General features: G+C 44.7%; 1 protein-coding gene across 1 annotated transcript; it reads right to left on the bottom strand.

The window, feature by feature from the left end:
- Positions 1-1,630: 1,630 nt before the first annotated feature.
- Positions 1,631-2,563, bottom strand: LOC136633552 (olfactory receptor 5A2-like). Its single transcript, XM_066609313.1, has one exon. The coding sequence runs from the start codon at positions 2,561-2,563 to the stop codon at positions 1,631-1,633; it is 933 nt and encodes a 310-aa protein (XP_066465410.1).
- Positions 2,564-14,943: the final 12,380 nt, after the last annotated feature.

Here is a 14,943-nt window from a genome sequence, read left to right as displayed (position 1 = left end):
GTTTTTCACCGATCACGACCAGAGCTTGAAAGCGTATTTTCGTTTGTTCCTACTTTGCAAACGGTCTTTTCGGCGATCGAATATGCGTTGGCGCGTATTTCGGTCGCATATGTTCCGTTTTTTTTCGAATTGCCGTTTTTACGCGCCGTAAAATCGCCCATGTGAACGAATACATTCGAAACCATTGCCTCAGATGGTCACGTATATACGTTTGGTCGCAAAAACGCGCCGTTTATGCGCTCGTCTGCCCGCACCCTAAGACTCATGATTTGATCTTGTGCGTCTACCTAACCAAAATACTAATTAAAATGACTTTCAGTGGATGGGCTCAAACGTGGTAAGACCCCGTTTGCTTTCCCAATTTTAGACCAGTTTCCCTCTTAAATGCAGATAAAAGACTATATGCTGGAGTACTAGCAAAGAGACATTTGGAGTTCATAACGAATCTCATTGATGAAGATCAGGTGGGATTCATTAACAGTGAATAACACTTGTTTATCTATTGATATAATTTTTGCAGTGTCAGACTGGGGGACAACCTCTCTGCTTCTTACATTAGATGCAAAGAAGGCATAGGAATCATAATGATGTTCCCCATATCGCAATTGGGAACGGCTAACTTAAAACTTTACTATGAAACTTAGAAAATAAAAAAAACTACTAACATTTACTAATGTCTTGAATTGGGTGTATAGCGATTGCTCAAATGCTATTACTACCTAAAATCCTGTATTTATTTCGGAACCTCCCAGTGGTTGTGCTCAATGTAATTTTGAGTAGAATTCAAAGATTGATAATGCTCTTCATATGGCAGAGTCAAAGAGCACGAATATCAACCATGGTGTTATTTCTTCACCCTTCACAAGGTGGATTGATGTGCACTTGTATAAAGAACTATTACTATGTTACTCTCCTTAACCAATTGCAAAGTTGGTGGTTGGTAGACTCCTCAAAACATTGGGTTCAGATTAAATCCAGTGTTACTAGATACCCTAGACTGTCTAACCTCTTGTGAGTTTCCAGATTATCTAAAATATTCTCTACATTCACATTTCCTATGATAACAGCCTCCCTATTTACATGGAAAAATATATCTCTAGCAACGGGCTTCCTGCCTCTATAGACTTCTAAAAAAACTATAGAAGCAATACAAATACTTATCCCAGATTTAAACTTTGATGCTTGACGGGCAAGAGGTATTTCTAATATAGGATAGCTCATTTTAATTACCCCTTAAAGAGTTTTATAAATACCTCTAACTAGCATTTCCTATTATTGGCGGGCCCAGGAGAGGCTCCCCGCTACTCAAAGTATGAAGCTTTTATGTTCGACCACAAGACTCGCAAAGCCGGTATTTCTAGGATTTATCTAGATTTATCAGAGCATAACTGCTCAACTGTCTTACCTTTTTCTCTTGAAGTGGGAACCTTCTGGAAACCTTTAACCAGGACTATTAGCATTAAAAAAAAAAAAAATTATTGAAGTAGAATCACCATGAGGTCAAGTATGAAAATGTATGCAGTGGCATTAACACATCAACATAATTGTGGTTGTGAAGGGAAGCACACTTACAAATGATTATACACTGTGAATGGTGTCAAATTAGGAAATAAATATATATTTTTAATGGCTAACCTATTTTTATGTCATGCATCATTTTTCTTACTGCATATTTCACATCATTATTTCTAAAACTGTAAATAAAGGGATTTAACAATGGTGCAATAACAGTATACATGAGTGATATAAACTTGTCCATATCTGTACCATAGGTTGACTTAGGCCTCAAATACATCACACTACCAGATCCATAAAATATAGTCACCACTATGAGGTGAGATGTGGAGGTAGAGAAAGTTTTCTTAATCCCTGCTGCAGAATGGTGCTTTATAATTGTCCAAATGATCCGTGTATATGAAACAATTGTTAATAGGAAAGCACCTACAATTACTAGTAGGACAATTATAAAAGTAACAATTTCGTTAAACTGTGTGTCAGTACATGCCAAGGCCATTACAGGTGGAATCTCACAGTAGAAATGGTTGATTTTATTGGGTCCGCAAAAAGGTAAGGAGAATGTAAGAAATGTCTGTATTATGGCAACTGTAAAACCAATGATCCATGAGCACATGATAAGCTTAACACAAGCATTTCTACACATAATCACGTTATATAATAATGGCTGGCATATGGCGTTATATCGGTCATAAGCCATGGCTGCCAGTAAGTAGCACTCTGTGGCTCCCAATAACAAAAAACAGTACATTTGCATGGCACAGCCATAGAAAGTGATGGTTTTGTCAGTTGATAGGAGATTTTTTAACATGTTCGGTGTAATCGTTGAGATGTAACATTCTTCTAAAAATGAGAAGTTGGCGAGAAAAAAGTACATAGGGGTATGAAGGTTTGAACTGAGGTTATAGACAACAATTAGAAACATATGTGCGGCTACAGATATACAATAGATACAAAGAAATGAAGTAAATAGGAAATACTGCAATTCCGGGACATTGGAAAATGATATAAAAATAAATTCCATTGTTGTACGGTTTCCTTTATCCATATAACTAATTAAACCCCAGGTTCTGTGAGAGTAAGAGGTCCCTCAAGATACAATGGACCAAGGATACAAAATTTTCAACAAGCAATGGTGTTCTTCGGACCTTTATTACTTGAAACCAGATTCAACATACAATGTCAGTATGGATCTGTGGCATGTGCAGTCTGCTGGAAAATTCAGCCCATCAGCATAAGCATTTCACTGGTAAAACCATTCTACTACTGAAATGCATACTCTGACTGACTATTTAGTCAAGCCTCTCAACAGTATAGTACGGTATTACATGTCCTATACTGCTCTTTACCTGTGACAGGACGAATGGCTTCTTTGGACACCAGGTGAGAGCAGCTGTGTTACGTTTTTTCTGGCACACTGAAGAAGTACTTGTCCTGTGCACAGTAAGTGATTTACAGTTTTCAGCAGCTCTTTCTGACTTGGGAGGACCTATATTTTAACTAGAGGAAGGTCAGTAGTTAAGTAAAAAAAAAAAGGTGAAAAAGTACATAAAATATTGTTAAATTAATAAAGCAGAATTTTTGTGAAGGTGTCAGGCTTTATGAGCTCACATGTTGATGTCCTAATAATATTGATGTCCTGATTATGTCAATATCCTGATGATTATAGATAGAAACTCTTTGGACAAGTTAAATCCAATGGGGCTTTCATTTAAAATCTTCTCAAGAGTTCAGACTTTGGAGTTACTACCATGGCACGAAGAGAAGGTATATTTTGCCTGCCAACTGGTATTTGTCCCAACAAGTTTACAACTTTGCTAATTGCTTCTGCTACATGAAGAAAAATATGGACGATCAACTTTCTTTGATTTAGACAATAACATTTTTCTGGCCTTGGTATGCAGAGAGAATAATATCCATTTAAATGAAACTGGTACACTTTATAGAGACAAGCAGACACCAATAATTGTGTTTAATAATGTTAATTATTCTCTGCAGAGGACAATGACAGTAGTGATTATTTCTGTGCATCAGAAAATAATTGAGTGGCCTCCTGAGTTTTAAAGTTCTAAATTAGAACTGTATATTCTATATGATATATACTCATTGTCAAAAAAATTCAAGTACCTAGAAGGAGTTGTCAGAATAGAATGAAACTTTATATTTGTGATTGTAAGGGCGCCCACCCACTGGCGTTTGCGATTTTCGTGCGTGAAAAACGCCGCGTTTTCGTGGCGTTTTTCCCGGCGTTTTTTGCCGCGTTTTCGCGGCTTTTCCATTGACTTTCATGGGTGCATTAGGAGAAAAATAAGGACACATATGCAACTGACAGTTCCTATGTTAAAAAACGCAACGCAACGCAAAACGCCAGTGGACAGGAACACATGTTATCTCTATGCCTGTGCAGGAAAAACGCAAAACGCAAAACGCAAACGCAGGAAAAAAAAACGCCAGTGGGTGGGCGCCCTTACACTGATATAAATGATTAGAATATTAGTGCAAAAGAATAATTTACTGTGGAAAACTGAACACTTCAAGGCAGGCTCTAGTACCTCATCCATACAACTCTAGCTTGGATGCAAGATGTGATGTGGACATTCTGGTTCCATATGGTATCATGTGGCATGTGGATCCATATTTGCTGTTACTGAGCCTCTAGATCATGCTAACTCATAGGCTGTAAAAGGTATCATCTCAGATTGTCCCATTCATATTCTTTTGGCGATAAATCTGATGAACTGGCAGGCAACAGAGGTTGGCAATGTTGTGGAGGCACTCCTCTGACACTCTTGCTGTGTCCAACCGAGCATTCTCCTACTGGAAAATGGTTCTTCTAAGAGGCAACACATGTGGCTGCAGGATGTCCTTAACATATCTTTCAGTTGTCATTATTAGAGATGAGCGAGCGTACTCGTCCGAGCTCGATGCTCGTTCGAGTATTAGGGTGTTCGAGATGCTCGTTACTCGAGACGAGCACCACGCGGTGTTCGAGTCACTTCCATTTTATTCCCAGAAAGTTTGCGCCGTTTTCTGGCCAATAGAAACACAGGGAAGGCATTACAACTTCCTCCTGTGACATTCCAGCCCTATCCCACCCCCCTGCAGTGAGTGGCTGGGGAGATCAGATGACACCTGAGTATTTAAATCTGCCCCGCCAGCGGCTCGCCACAGATGCATGCTGAGAGAGATCAGGGAAAGTGCTGTCTTGCTGTAGCTGCTATAGGGAGAGTGTTAGGTGTTATATTAGTCTTCAAGAACCCCAACGGTCCTTCTTAGGGCCACATCTGACCGTGTGCGCACTGTTGAGGCTGCTTTTAGCAGTGTTGCACTTTTTTTTTTTTTTTGTATATCTGGCGTGCAGACCATAGCGTCTTCAGTCTGCAGTCATTTTACAGAGTATAGGGGCAGTACTGGTGAGGCAGGGAAAGAGGTATAATGGCTATATAGGCAGTGGGCTTTTTCCCAAAAAGTTGAAAAATATACTATATTTGGTCTGGCAGTGACCGTCTTCAGTTTACGCCGTGTCTGCTGCGGGGAGTAGTCGCTGATTAATACCCAGCCTTGCGCATAATTGTTTCCTGGCTCTGCTGTGCGTTCCATAAGCAAAGTCAGCCTCCAACAGGGAAATCCAAATACAGTGTATATCAGAGGCAGTGGGCATTTTCCCAAAAAGTTGAAAAATATACTATATTTGGCCTGGCAGTGACCGTCTTCAGTTTACGCTGTGTCTGCTGGGGGGAGTAGTCGCTGATTAATACCCAGCCTTGCGCATAATTGTTTCCTGGCTCTGCTGTGCGTTCCGTAAGCGAAGTCAGCCTCCAACTGCACGCCAATAAGTGGCACATGTAATTACAGCGTTCGTAGTACACCATGCTGAGGGGTAGGGGTATGCCTAGAGGACGTGGACGGGGGCGAGGATGCGGAGGCCCAATGAGGGTGTGGGCACAGGCTGAGCTCCTGGTCCAGGTGTATCGCAGCCGACTGCTGCGGGATTAGGAGAGAGGCAAGTTTCTGGGGTCCCCAGATTCATCTCACAATTAATGGGTCCACGCGGTAGACCTTTATTAGAAACTGAGCAGTGTGAGCAGCTCCTGTCGTGGATGGCAGAAAGTGCATCCAGCAATCTATTGACCACCCAGTCTTCTACGCCGTCCACAGCTGCAACTCTGAATCCTCTGGCTGCTTCTCCTCCTTCCTCCCAGCCTCCTCACTACATGAAAATGACACATTCTGAGGAGCAGGCAGACTCCCAGGAACTGTTCTCGGGCCCCTGCCCAGATTGGGCAGCAATCGTTCCTCTCCCACCGGAGGAGTTTGTCGTGACCGATGCCCAACCTTTGGAAAGTTCCCGGAGTGCGGGGGATGAGACTGGGGACTTCCGGCAACTCTCAAGAGCTTTCAGTGGGTGAGGAGGACGATGACGATGAGACACAGTTGTCTATCAGTGAGGTAGTAGTAAGGGCAGTAACTCTGAGAGAGGAGCGCACAGAGGATTCGGAGGAAGAGCAGCTGGACGATGAGATGACTGACCCCACCTGGTTTGCTAAGCCTACTGAGGACAGGTCTTCAGAGGGGGAGGCAAGTGCAGCAGCAGGGCAGGTTGGAAGAGGCAGTGGGGTGGCCAGGGGTAGAGGCAGGGCCAGACTGAATAATCCACCAACTGTTTCCCAAAGCGCCCCCTCGCGCCATGCCACCCTGCAGAGGCCGAGGTGCTCAAAGGTGTGGCAGTTTTTCACTGAGAGTGCAGACGACCGACGAACTGTGGTGTGCAAGGTTTGTCGCGCCAAGATCAGCCGGAGAGCCACCACCACCAGCATGCGCAGGCATATGATGGCCAAGCACCCCACAAGGTGGGACGAAGGCCGTTCACCGCCTCCCATTTGCACCACTGCCTCTCCCCCTGCCACTGAGATCCAACCCCCCTCTCAGGACACAGGCACAACCGTCTCCCGGCCTGCACCCACATCCTCACCTCCGCTGTCCTCGGCCCCATCCAGCAATGTCTCTCAGCGCAGCGTCCAGCCGTCGCTAGCGCAACTATTTGAGCGCAAGCGCAAGTACGCCGCCATGCACCCGTACGCTCAAGCGTTAACCGTGCACATAGCCAAATTGATCAGCCTGGAGATGCTGCCGTATAGGCTTGTGGAAACGGAGGCTTTCAAAAACATGATGGCGGCAGCGGCCCCGCGCTACTCGGTTCCCAGTCGCCACTACTTTTCCCGATGTGCCGTCCCAGCCCTGCACAACCACGTCTCCCGCAACATTGTACGCACCCTCACCAACGCGGTTACTGGCAAGGTCCACTTAACAACGGACACGTGGACAAGCACAGGCGGGCAGGGCCACTATATCTCCCTGACGGCACATTGGGTGAATTTAGTGGAGGCTGGGACTGAGTCAGAGCCTGGGACCGCTCACGTCCTACCCACCCCCAGAATTGCGGGCCCCAGCTTGGTGCTGGTATCTGCGGCGGTGTATGCTTCCTCCACTAAACCACCCTCCTCCTCCTCCTCCTACGCAACCTCTGTCTCGCAATCAAGATGTGTCAGCAGCAGCACGTCGCCAGCAGTCGGTGTCGCGCCGCGTGGCAGAACAGCGGTGGCCAAGCGTCAGCAGGCCGTGCTGAAACTACTCAGCTTAGGAGAGAAGAGGCAAATGGCCCACGAACTACTGCAGGGTCTGACAGAGCAGACCGACCGCTGGCTTTTGCCGCTGAGCCTCCAACCGGGCATGGTCGTGTGTGACAACGGCCGTAACCTGGTGGCGGCTCTGCAGCTCGGCAGCCTCACGCACGTGCCATGCCTGGCCCACGTCTTTAATTTGGTGGTTAAGCGCTTTCTGAAAAGCTACCCACACTTGTCAGACCTGTTTGGAAAGGTACGCCGGGTCAGCGCACATTTCCGCAAGTCCAACACGGATGCTGCCACCCTGCGGACCCTGCAACATTGGTTTAATCTGCCAGTGCACCGACTGCTGTGCGACGTGCCCACACGGTGGAATTCTATGCTGCACATGTTGGCCAGGCTCTATGAGCAGCGTAGAGCTATAGTGGAATACCAACTCCAACATGGGCGGCATAGTGGGAGTCAGCCTCCTCAATTCTTTACAGAAGAGTGGGCCTGGTTGGCAGACATCTGCCAGGTCCTTGGAAACTTTGAGAAGTCTACCCAGATGGTGAGCGGCGATGCTGCAATCATTAGCGTCACCATTCCTCTGCTATGCCTCTTGAGAAGTTCCCTGCAAAGCATAAAGGCAGACGCTTTGCGCTCGGAAAGGGAGGCGGGGGAAGACAGTATGTGCCGGATAGTCAGAGCACCCTCATGTTTATATCTCAGCGCGTTGAGGAGGAGGAAGGGGAGGTTGAGGGGGAGGAGCCTGAGGAGGAGCAGGGGGAAGAGACAGCTGGGCCCACTGCTGAGGGTACCCATGCTGCTTGCCTGTCATCCTTTCAGCGTGTATGGCCTGAGGAAGAGGAGGAGGATCCTGAAAGTGATCTTCCTAGTGAGGGCAGCCATGTGTTGCGTACAGGTACCCTGGCACACATGGCTGACTTCATGTTAGGATGCCTTTCTCGTGACCCCCGCGTTAGACGCATTCTGGCCACTACGGATTACTGGGTGTACACACTGCTCGACCCACGGTATAAGGAGAACCTTTTCACTCTCATACCCGAAGAGGAAAGGGGTTCGAGAGTGATGCTATACCACAGGACCCTGGTGGACAAACTGATGGTAAAATTCCCATCCGACAGCGCTAGTGGCCGAAGGCGCAGTTCCGAGGGCCAGGTAGCAGGGGAGGCGCGGAGATCAGGCAGCATGTACAGCGCAGGCAGGGGAACACTCTCCAAGGCCTTTGCCAGCTTTATGGCTCCCCAGCAAGACTGTGTCACCGCTCCCCAGTCAAGGCTGAGTCGGCGGGAGCACTGTAAAAGGATGGTGAGAGAGTACGTAGCCGATCGCACGACCGTCCTCCGTAACGCCTCTGCACCGTACAACTACTGGGTGTCGAAGCTGGACACATGGCCTGAACTAGCGCTGTATGCCCTGGAGGTGCTTGCTTGCCCTGCGGCTAGTGTCTTGTCAGAGAGGGTGTTTAGTGGGGCTGGGGGAATCATCACGGATAAGCGTACCCGCCTGCCAACTGACAGTGCCGACAGGCTTACACTCATAAAGATGAACAAAGCCTGGATTTCCCGAGACTTCTCTTCTCCACCAGCGGACAGCAGCGGTACCTAAACAATATGTAGGCTGCAACCGCGGATGGAAGCATTGTTCTCTATCACCATAAAAAACGGGGACCTTTTAGCTTCATCAATCTGTGTATTATATTCATCCTCCTCCTCCTGCTCCTCCTCCTGAAACCTCACGTAATCACGCCGAACGGGCAATTTTTCTTAGGCCCACAAGGCTCAGTCATATTACTTTTGTAAACAATGTTTATACGTTTAAATTCTCATTAAAGCGTTGAAATTTGCACCTAAACCAATTTTTATTTTAACTGGGCTGCCTCCAGGCCTAGTTACAAATTAAGCCACAGTAACCAAAGCGATTAATGGGTTTCACCTGCCCTCTTGGTTGGGCATGGGCACTGTTTCTGAGGTACATTAGTACTGTTGGTACACCACTTTTTTTGGGCCCTCGCCTACAGTGTAATCCTAGTAATTTTTAAGGGCTTCGCCTGCACTCATAGTACAGCAAGGTGTGTGGGGTTGGCCTACACTTTTGCTACATAAATGTAACTGGGGCCTTGTCTATACTGCAACTACTGAAATGGGAAAGAGACTGTTATCTCCCTAAACTGCTGCAATGGAAATGTTACTGTGCCTGTCTTGACTGCTACTACTACTGAAATGGAACTAAGACTGTGCTCCTGTGAACCGAGAGCAAGGCAGGTGGTTTGGTCTCCGCAACCAGAAAGGACGCACACGGGGTGGTCAAGTTAAGAAAAATGTATTTACTACAGGTTAATAAAGGCAAGTTAATGGTAAAAGAACAGGAATAAGGACAAGCAAAATACACAGTATAGTTGGAACAATTCAAGTTAGATTTCACAATATATTCCACGGTTACTATGTCCACCTCCACAGCACGGACACTGAAAGAACAATAGTCCCAAAACTATCCGTAACTGACCCTAACTTCACATTTGGGTGCGCACCCCTCTGTCAGGGTAAAATTCTAAGTACAGCACCAATCAGGCCCACCCCACTTGCCCCGCTGCCGGCGGTAAGAAGAGACACCACACGGAGGTCTGGTATAGTTTCTCACACGGGGACATGGCTGCGCTTCCCCTTTTATTACAGATTACATGAGATCTTATACCCTTTGTCTCATCACCAGGAATGGGTGATGGGCTCATAACCATATATGGGAAGTCCGGATTTCCGGCCTGAGACAGTGAAAATTATGTACATAGTTGAACAGTTGTTATCTTAATACTGGCGCCTCCGGGAAAACAGCCAAGTACGCGTCCTTCGTCCGATTCTTCTTTGCTGTGTTTAAGATACATTTTGTCTTTGTCTCGCAAGGCCTTTGGAATATCTGATGTAAGGCGACAGATTAAGTTTTTTCTCATTTGGAATTGAATAGAACTTGCATACAGGTATAAAGCATAAAAAACATATGGCAATATATACATATACCTTCACAAACCCCCCTAAAAAACTTAATATGTAGATCAAGTACCAGGCCTTGCCCTCTTCCTCGGTCGCCTCTCCCTTGCGTCAGGGTTTCTCCACTTGCCCGTAAGTCCCTACTCCTAAAAGGGGGAGGATCCATACCTCACCTCAGAAGGAGGCCATGGATTCCCTGGGCTTGTTTCCGGGCATCCATACCCTCTATCTGTACGAGTTAACACCCCACAGGGTGTGCCCTCGCCGGAACCTAAGGTCTTCTGCACTATCCCTAGGCAAATGGGAATTCCACTGACAGTCCATCTTATGAGACCGGGGCGGCGCAGTACTAGTACATTTCTCCATTCTTCTGGTAACGTATCTGGTTGGCATTATCGGAACTGGCTCTTCATCTTTTTCAAACAAGGGAAACATTGGTGTCACATTATCCAGTCCCTTACTCATACTCTTTTTGATCAAAGGGATAATACACATACAGGAAATTACATACCCCACCTCTTTCTGCTAAAATCATATCCAGGGCCACTCTATTTTGTAACGCCATGGATGCAGTGGGCCCTAACTGGTCAGCTAACCCTTGTAAAGCATCCCTGGTGTAGTTTACAAACCTCTGCTGATTGTAATAGATATAATTCATCCAATCTACATTATTATTAACAGTGACAATAGCAAATAAGGACTCAAAACCTGCTTTAACCTGATCTCTAGAATTAAATTCATCTAGCACCCCCCCTTGGCACTCCTATTGCATCTATGTATATATGTTGGTCAAACCTGTCACCACCTGGAGCGTCAACTTCTCTCTTAGCATGATGCGGTGTTGGATTCTCACCCTCAGTGTAGTCTTCATATTGCACATTTGATTGTATTAATTTGTTCTGAAACAGGGGGCTAGTGTACAGTAGTCAAAGGTGTGTGTTAGAGGAATTGTACCACATTATAGCATTTAAAGGATATGCAGGATCATGAGTTCTGTGCTCCAGGACCCAGGGCCTTTTTGCAGTGCGAGGTGTGGATCCAAGTGGGCTTTCCTTCGAGCTTGACTGCAGTTGGGGTGGTGTACAACATCTGGTAGGGACCTTTAAACAGGGTTTCTCTCTCAAACTTTTTCACATAGACCCTGTCACCTGGTTTCAGATTGTGACACTCATCTGTAGGACCTGGGAGAAAAGCAGAGACTGCAGAATGGATTATTGACAATTCCTTGGAGAGACCTATGACAAAATTAACAAGAAAATCATTCCCCAAACTCTGATACTGAGGCATGTACCCTCCGGAGAAAAAGAAAAACTAATGGGAGACACTCAATTCAAGATTTACCCATTTTCTTCATTGCCTTTTGTATCTACTTTCCCCCTACTCCGTGGATGGTAGGGTGTGTGAAAAGCCTGGAATATACCCAAAACAGACATGATGTGTTGCAATATTTCACCTGTGAAGTTTGTACCTTTGTTTGACTCAATCACTTCCGGTACCCCGTATCTGCGGATTACCTCATTCATGAGCTTCTGTGCGGTTACCTGCTTATTTACTTTAGTAACAGAGTAGGTCTCCGACCTGAAAAGAAATCAACAACAACAAGCACGTATTCATGCTTCCCAACAAGTGGGAGCTGAATGTAGCCAATTTGCAATCCCTGAAATGGGTAGAGTGGTCTAGGCAAGTGTGATGTGGCAAATTTTACTTCTGCCCTGTTGCTTACGGCAAAGATCATGCAAAATTGGACAAATGATGCAGCAGCTACAGAAAACCCAGGAGCCACCCGTCCTCGTTCAAGCGTCGACATCATTACTGCTTTGAGAGGTGCGTCTTTTGGTGCGTCAGCTGGGCCATCATGGGGCACAGGGACCGTGGTGGGCAAGTGCTGTTGACTGTTCGCCATACGCTGTCCCTTTTTAGTCCATTTTTCCTTTTCTTCCTTGCTGGCTTGTAACTGTAAAGTCTTTAGCATATCAAAGTTCAAGTTTTTATCAAAGTCCAAGTTTTTATCAAAGTCCAAAGTTATTGTCAAATTCTTCTTTTCTTCTTTCTTCCACGGCTTGAGGGCCGCTGCTTTTGCTGTGTGGTCTGTGATGGCGTTGCCTCTTGCTTCTCTGGTGTAGGAATTGGTGTGAGCTTTCTACTTTGTCAGGTAGAAGTAGGGCCTCCATGAGACTGCACCGCTGCATCATTCTTAATTGGCTGTCCTGCTGAGGTAAAAAACTGTCTGGCCTTCCATGTTGGGCCGTAATCATGAGCTATGCCAAATGCATACCGGGAGTCAGTGTAAATGTTTACCGTCTTACCTTCTACCACTCTACACGCCCCAGCGAGGGCTTTTAGTTCCGCTTCTTGTACTGCGACATGCGGAGGCAGAGGTTCTGCTTTTACCGTGTCATGTTGTGTTACGACTGCATAACCGGAGTGGAGTCGTCAATCACCCTGGTACCATCTATAAAAAACAACTCAAAATATGCATTATTAACAAGGGCTTCAGTAACTTTTTAAAACTTAAATTTTCTTGTTGCATCAATGCTGGACAATCAGGCTGATATACTATTTCAAAAAGATTAGAATCTTGTTGCAAAAAATTTTAAAATTTAAAAATGGCTTGCAAAAAATTTAAAAATGGCTGATTTGCAATACCTAGATCACCTATGCCTTCTCCTCCCCCCCTTTGAACCCGGGAACGCAATTGGAAGAATAGTAGCCGGGTTTAAGTTAGTACCACATTGTAAAAAGATTTGATGGAAGCAGATAAGGCCTGTAAGATGTTAGCACCAATAACAGAGACATGAGTTACATCGGGGCAGAATAATCTACAAACACCTATTAATATTTGAAATGTGATATTCCTTTAAGCAAATTCATTATTAGTCTGACCCTGCCTGCAATGTCTTATCAAATTTGAGAGAGAGAGAAAAAACAAAACAAAAAAAAAAAAACTTTTACTAGCTGCTCAAGATCCTCACCCCCTCCCTTGTCGAGAAGAGGGATGAAACATTATGTACTATTACATCATCTAGCTCCACCCCTTCAATATTGGCTCCTTGCGTCTTTTTTCACAGCTCATTTCAGCTTAACAGTCTACACGTCCACATCTCAACAAAGCAAAGTCCCATGCATGGGGTAGGGAACACTTTTATCCCCAGTCATTAACTGCATCACACACTCACCACAGCCCGAACACGGGTCACTAACTCTCATCCATCCATGCTCTCAAGTTTGCTCCGTCACCCCCCATTGAAGGTGTCCCAGTACATGCAGATGCACAGACAAAAAAAGTTTGACAAACATACATACATCAGTTGAAAAACATTGAGGTGAGTGCTATAATGTTATAAAGTACATGATTCTATTGAGATGAGATTGTGAATGAGCGCTATTTATGACAAATTATGTGAAAAAATTTGCTGAGACATTCTATCTTTCTTATCTACTTAAGCTATTATATGCTGTACTAAACGCTGAAGTATTTTAGAATGCGTGGGTATTTTTCAGCCCCCCTTGTCTTTCTTTCTCTGTACTTCTCTGTATTTGACCCTGAACAAAAAGTGAAGTCTGAAAGCCCCCACCTTTTCAAAACATCTCTTATCTCTCTACGAATATGAAACACAGACTGAATTGTTTTAGCTTAACTATTCCCTGCATTTGAACTCATAATTAACACATATGCTGGGACCTTGCAACATTCATTTTCAATCCCTGTATAAGTAAGAATATACCTTAGAAATTGCTATATTTCCTGCCTACTAAGACAGTATAATTAATTAAATTCATTTCAAGCCTTCATTCCTTTACAGCAAGCAAAGATATTATCCAGGGTTATTATTGCATTTTCTCTCGCTTTGTTATCTTCTTGACCTTGAAAACTAAACACAAGCTCGCAGCTACATGTCAACAAAACCTTCTCTTCTAAAAGCAAGCTCAGTTAACTATTTGCACATACAGGATATACATATATACACACATATATATATATATATATCTATTATCTATCTTGTATTATACACCTTTTCTTCTTTCTCTCTGCCAACAAATCACATGCATTGTAACTTTCTTCTCGACTTTGCTTGTTCCTTCAGCACTTTCTCCCTACCTAACTGCCAATATAACCTTCAATAGACACTCTCCTGACGCCCTCTTGATCACTTACTGTACTTTTCAACATTTCACTTACGGATACTTTCTTAAACAAATAATGTGTACATACAACTTTCTCTGACTGTCTCTCTCTCTCCTCCTCCTCCAGCACTTTCTAGCAAACCTTGATCTTCCAAGGCACCTCTCGGTCCTAAAAACCTCCTCCCAGACACCATTTTTGTAATCTACCGTGCGGGTCAATGTCACACATTTTCATAAGTTTTCTTACATTCTACAAATTCATCCACACGGCGGCAGCCCTTGAGGGGCACTGTCTTCTTTAATAAGGTCTTATGCATATTAGAACATCAACAACAATAATAATAACACGCTCCATAGAGTGCATCCCTCTTAATTCCAAATTGTCAGCCCCTTATATACCGGCAAAACAACCGAGGGTCCCTTCTCCTATGGAACCAGCCTCATAAAATGCATCTCTCTGAAATCAAATCGTTAGCCCCATATATAAGGCAAAACAACCGAGAGTCCCTTTTTCTATGAGACTTATCTCATAGAGTGAATCTCCTCCTCAGCTAAACCATTAACTAACTAAACTAAAACCGAGGGTCCCTTCTTCTATGAGACAAAATGAAAAGTAAGAGGAAAAAAAAAATTCTGCAGATACAACAAACAACCTTCACTATTGCTAAAACACTACGGACTTCAAAGTACAA

This window comes from Eleutherodactylus coqui, chromosome 6 (genome assembly GCF_035609145.1).
Source record: "Eleutherodactylus coqui strain aEleCoq1 chromosome 6, aEleCoq1.hap1, whole genome shotgun sequence".
In the NCBI taxonomy this organism is placed as follows: Eukaryota; Metazoa; Chordata; class Amphibia; order Anura; family Eleutherodactylidae; genus Eleutherodactylus; species Eleutherodactylus coqui.
The sequence above is the reverse complement of the archived record's forward strand: the minus strand, read 5'-3'. Positions and strand labels throughout refer to the sequence as shown.

Bases quoted from the DNA above. Each gene is read 5' to 3' on its own strand.
- LOC136633552 (XM_066609313.1), bottom strand. From the start codon at position 2,563: ATGGATAAAGGAAACCGTACAACAATGGAATTTATTTTTATATCATTT.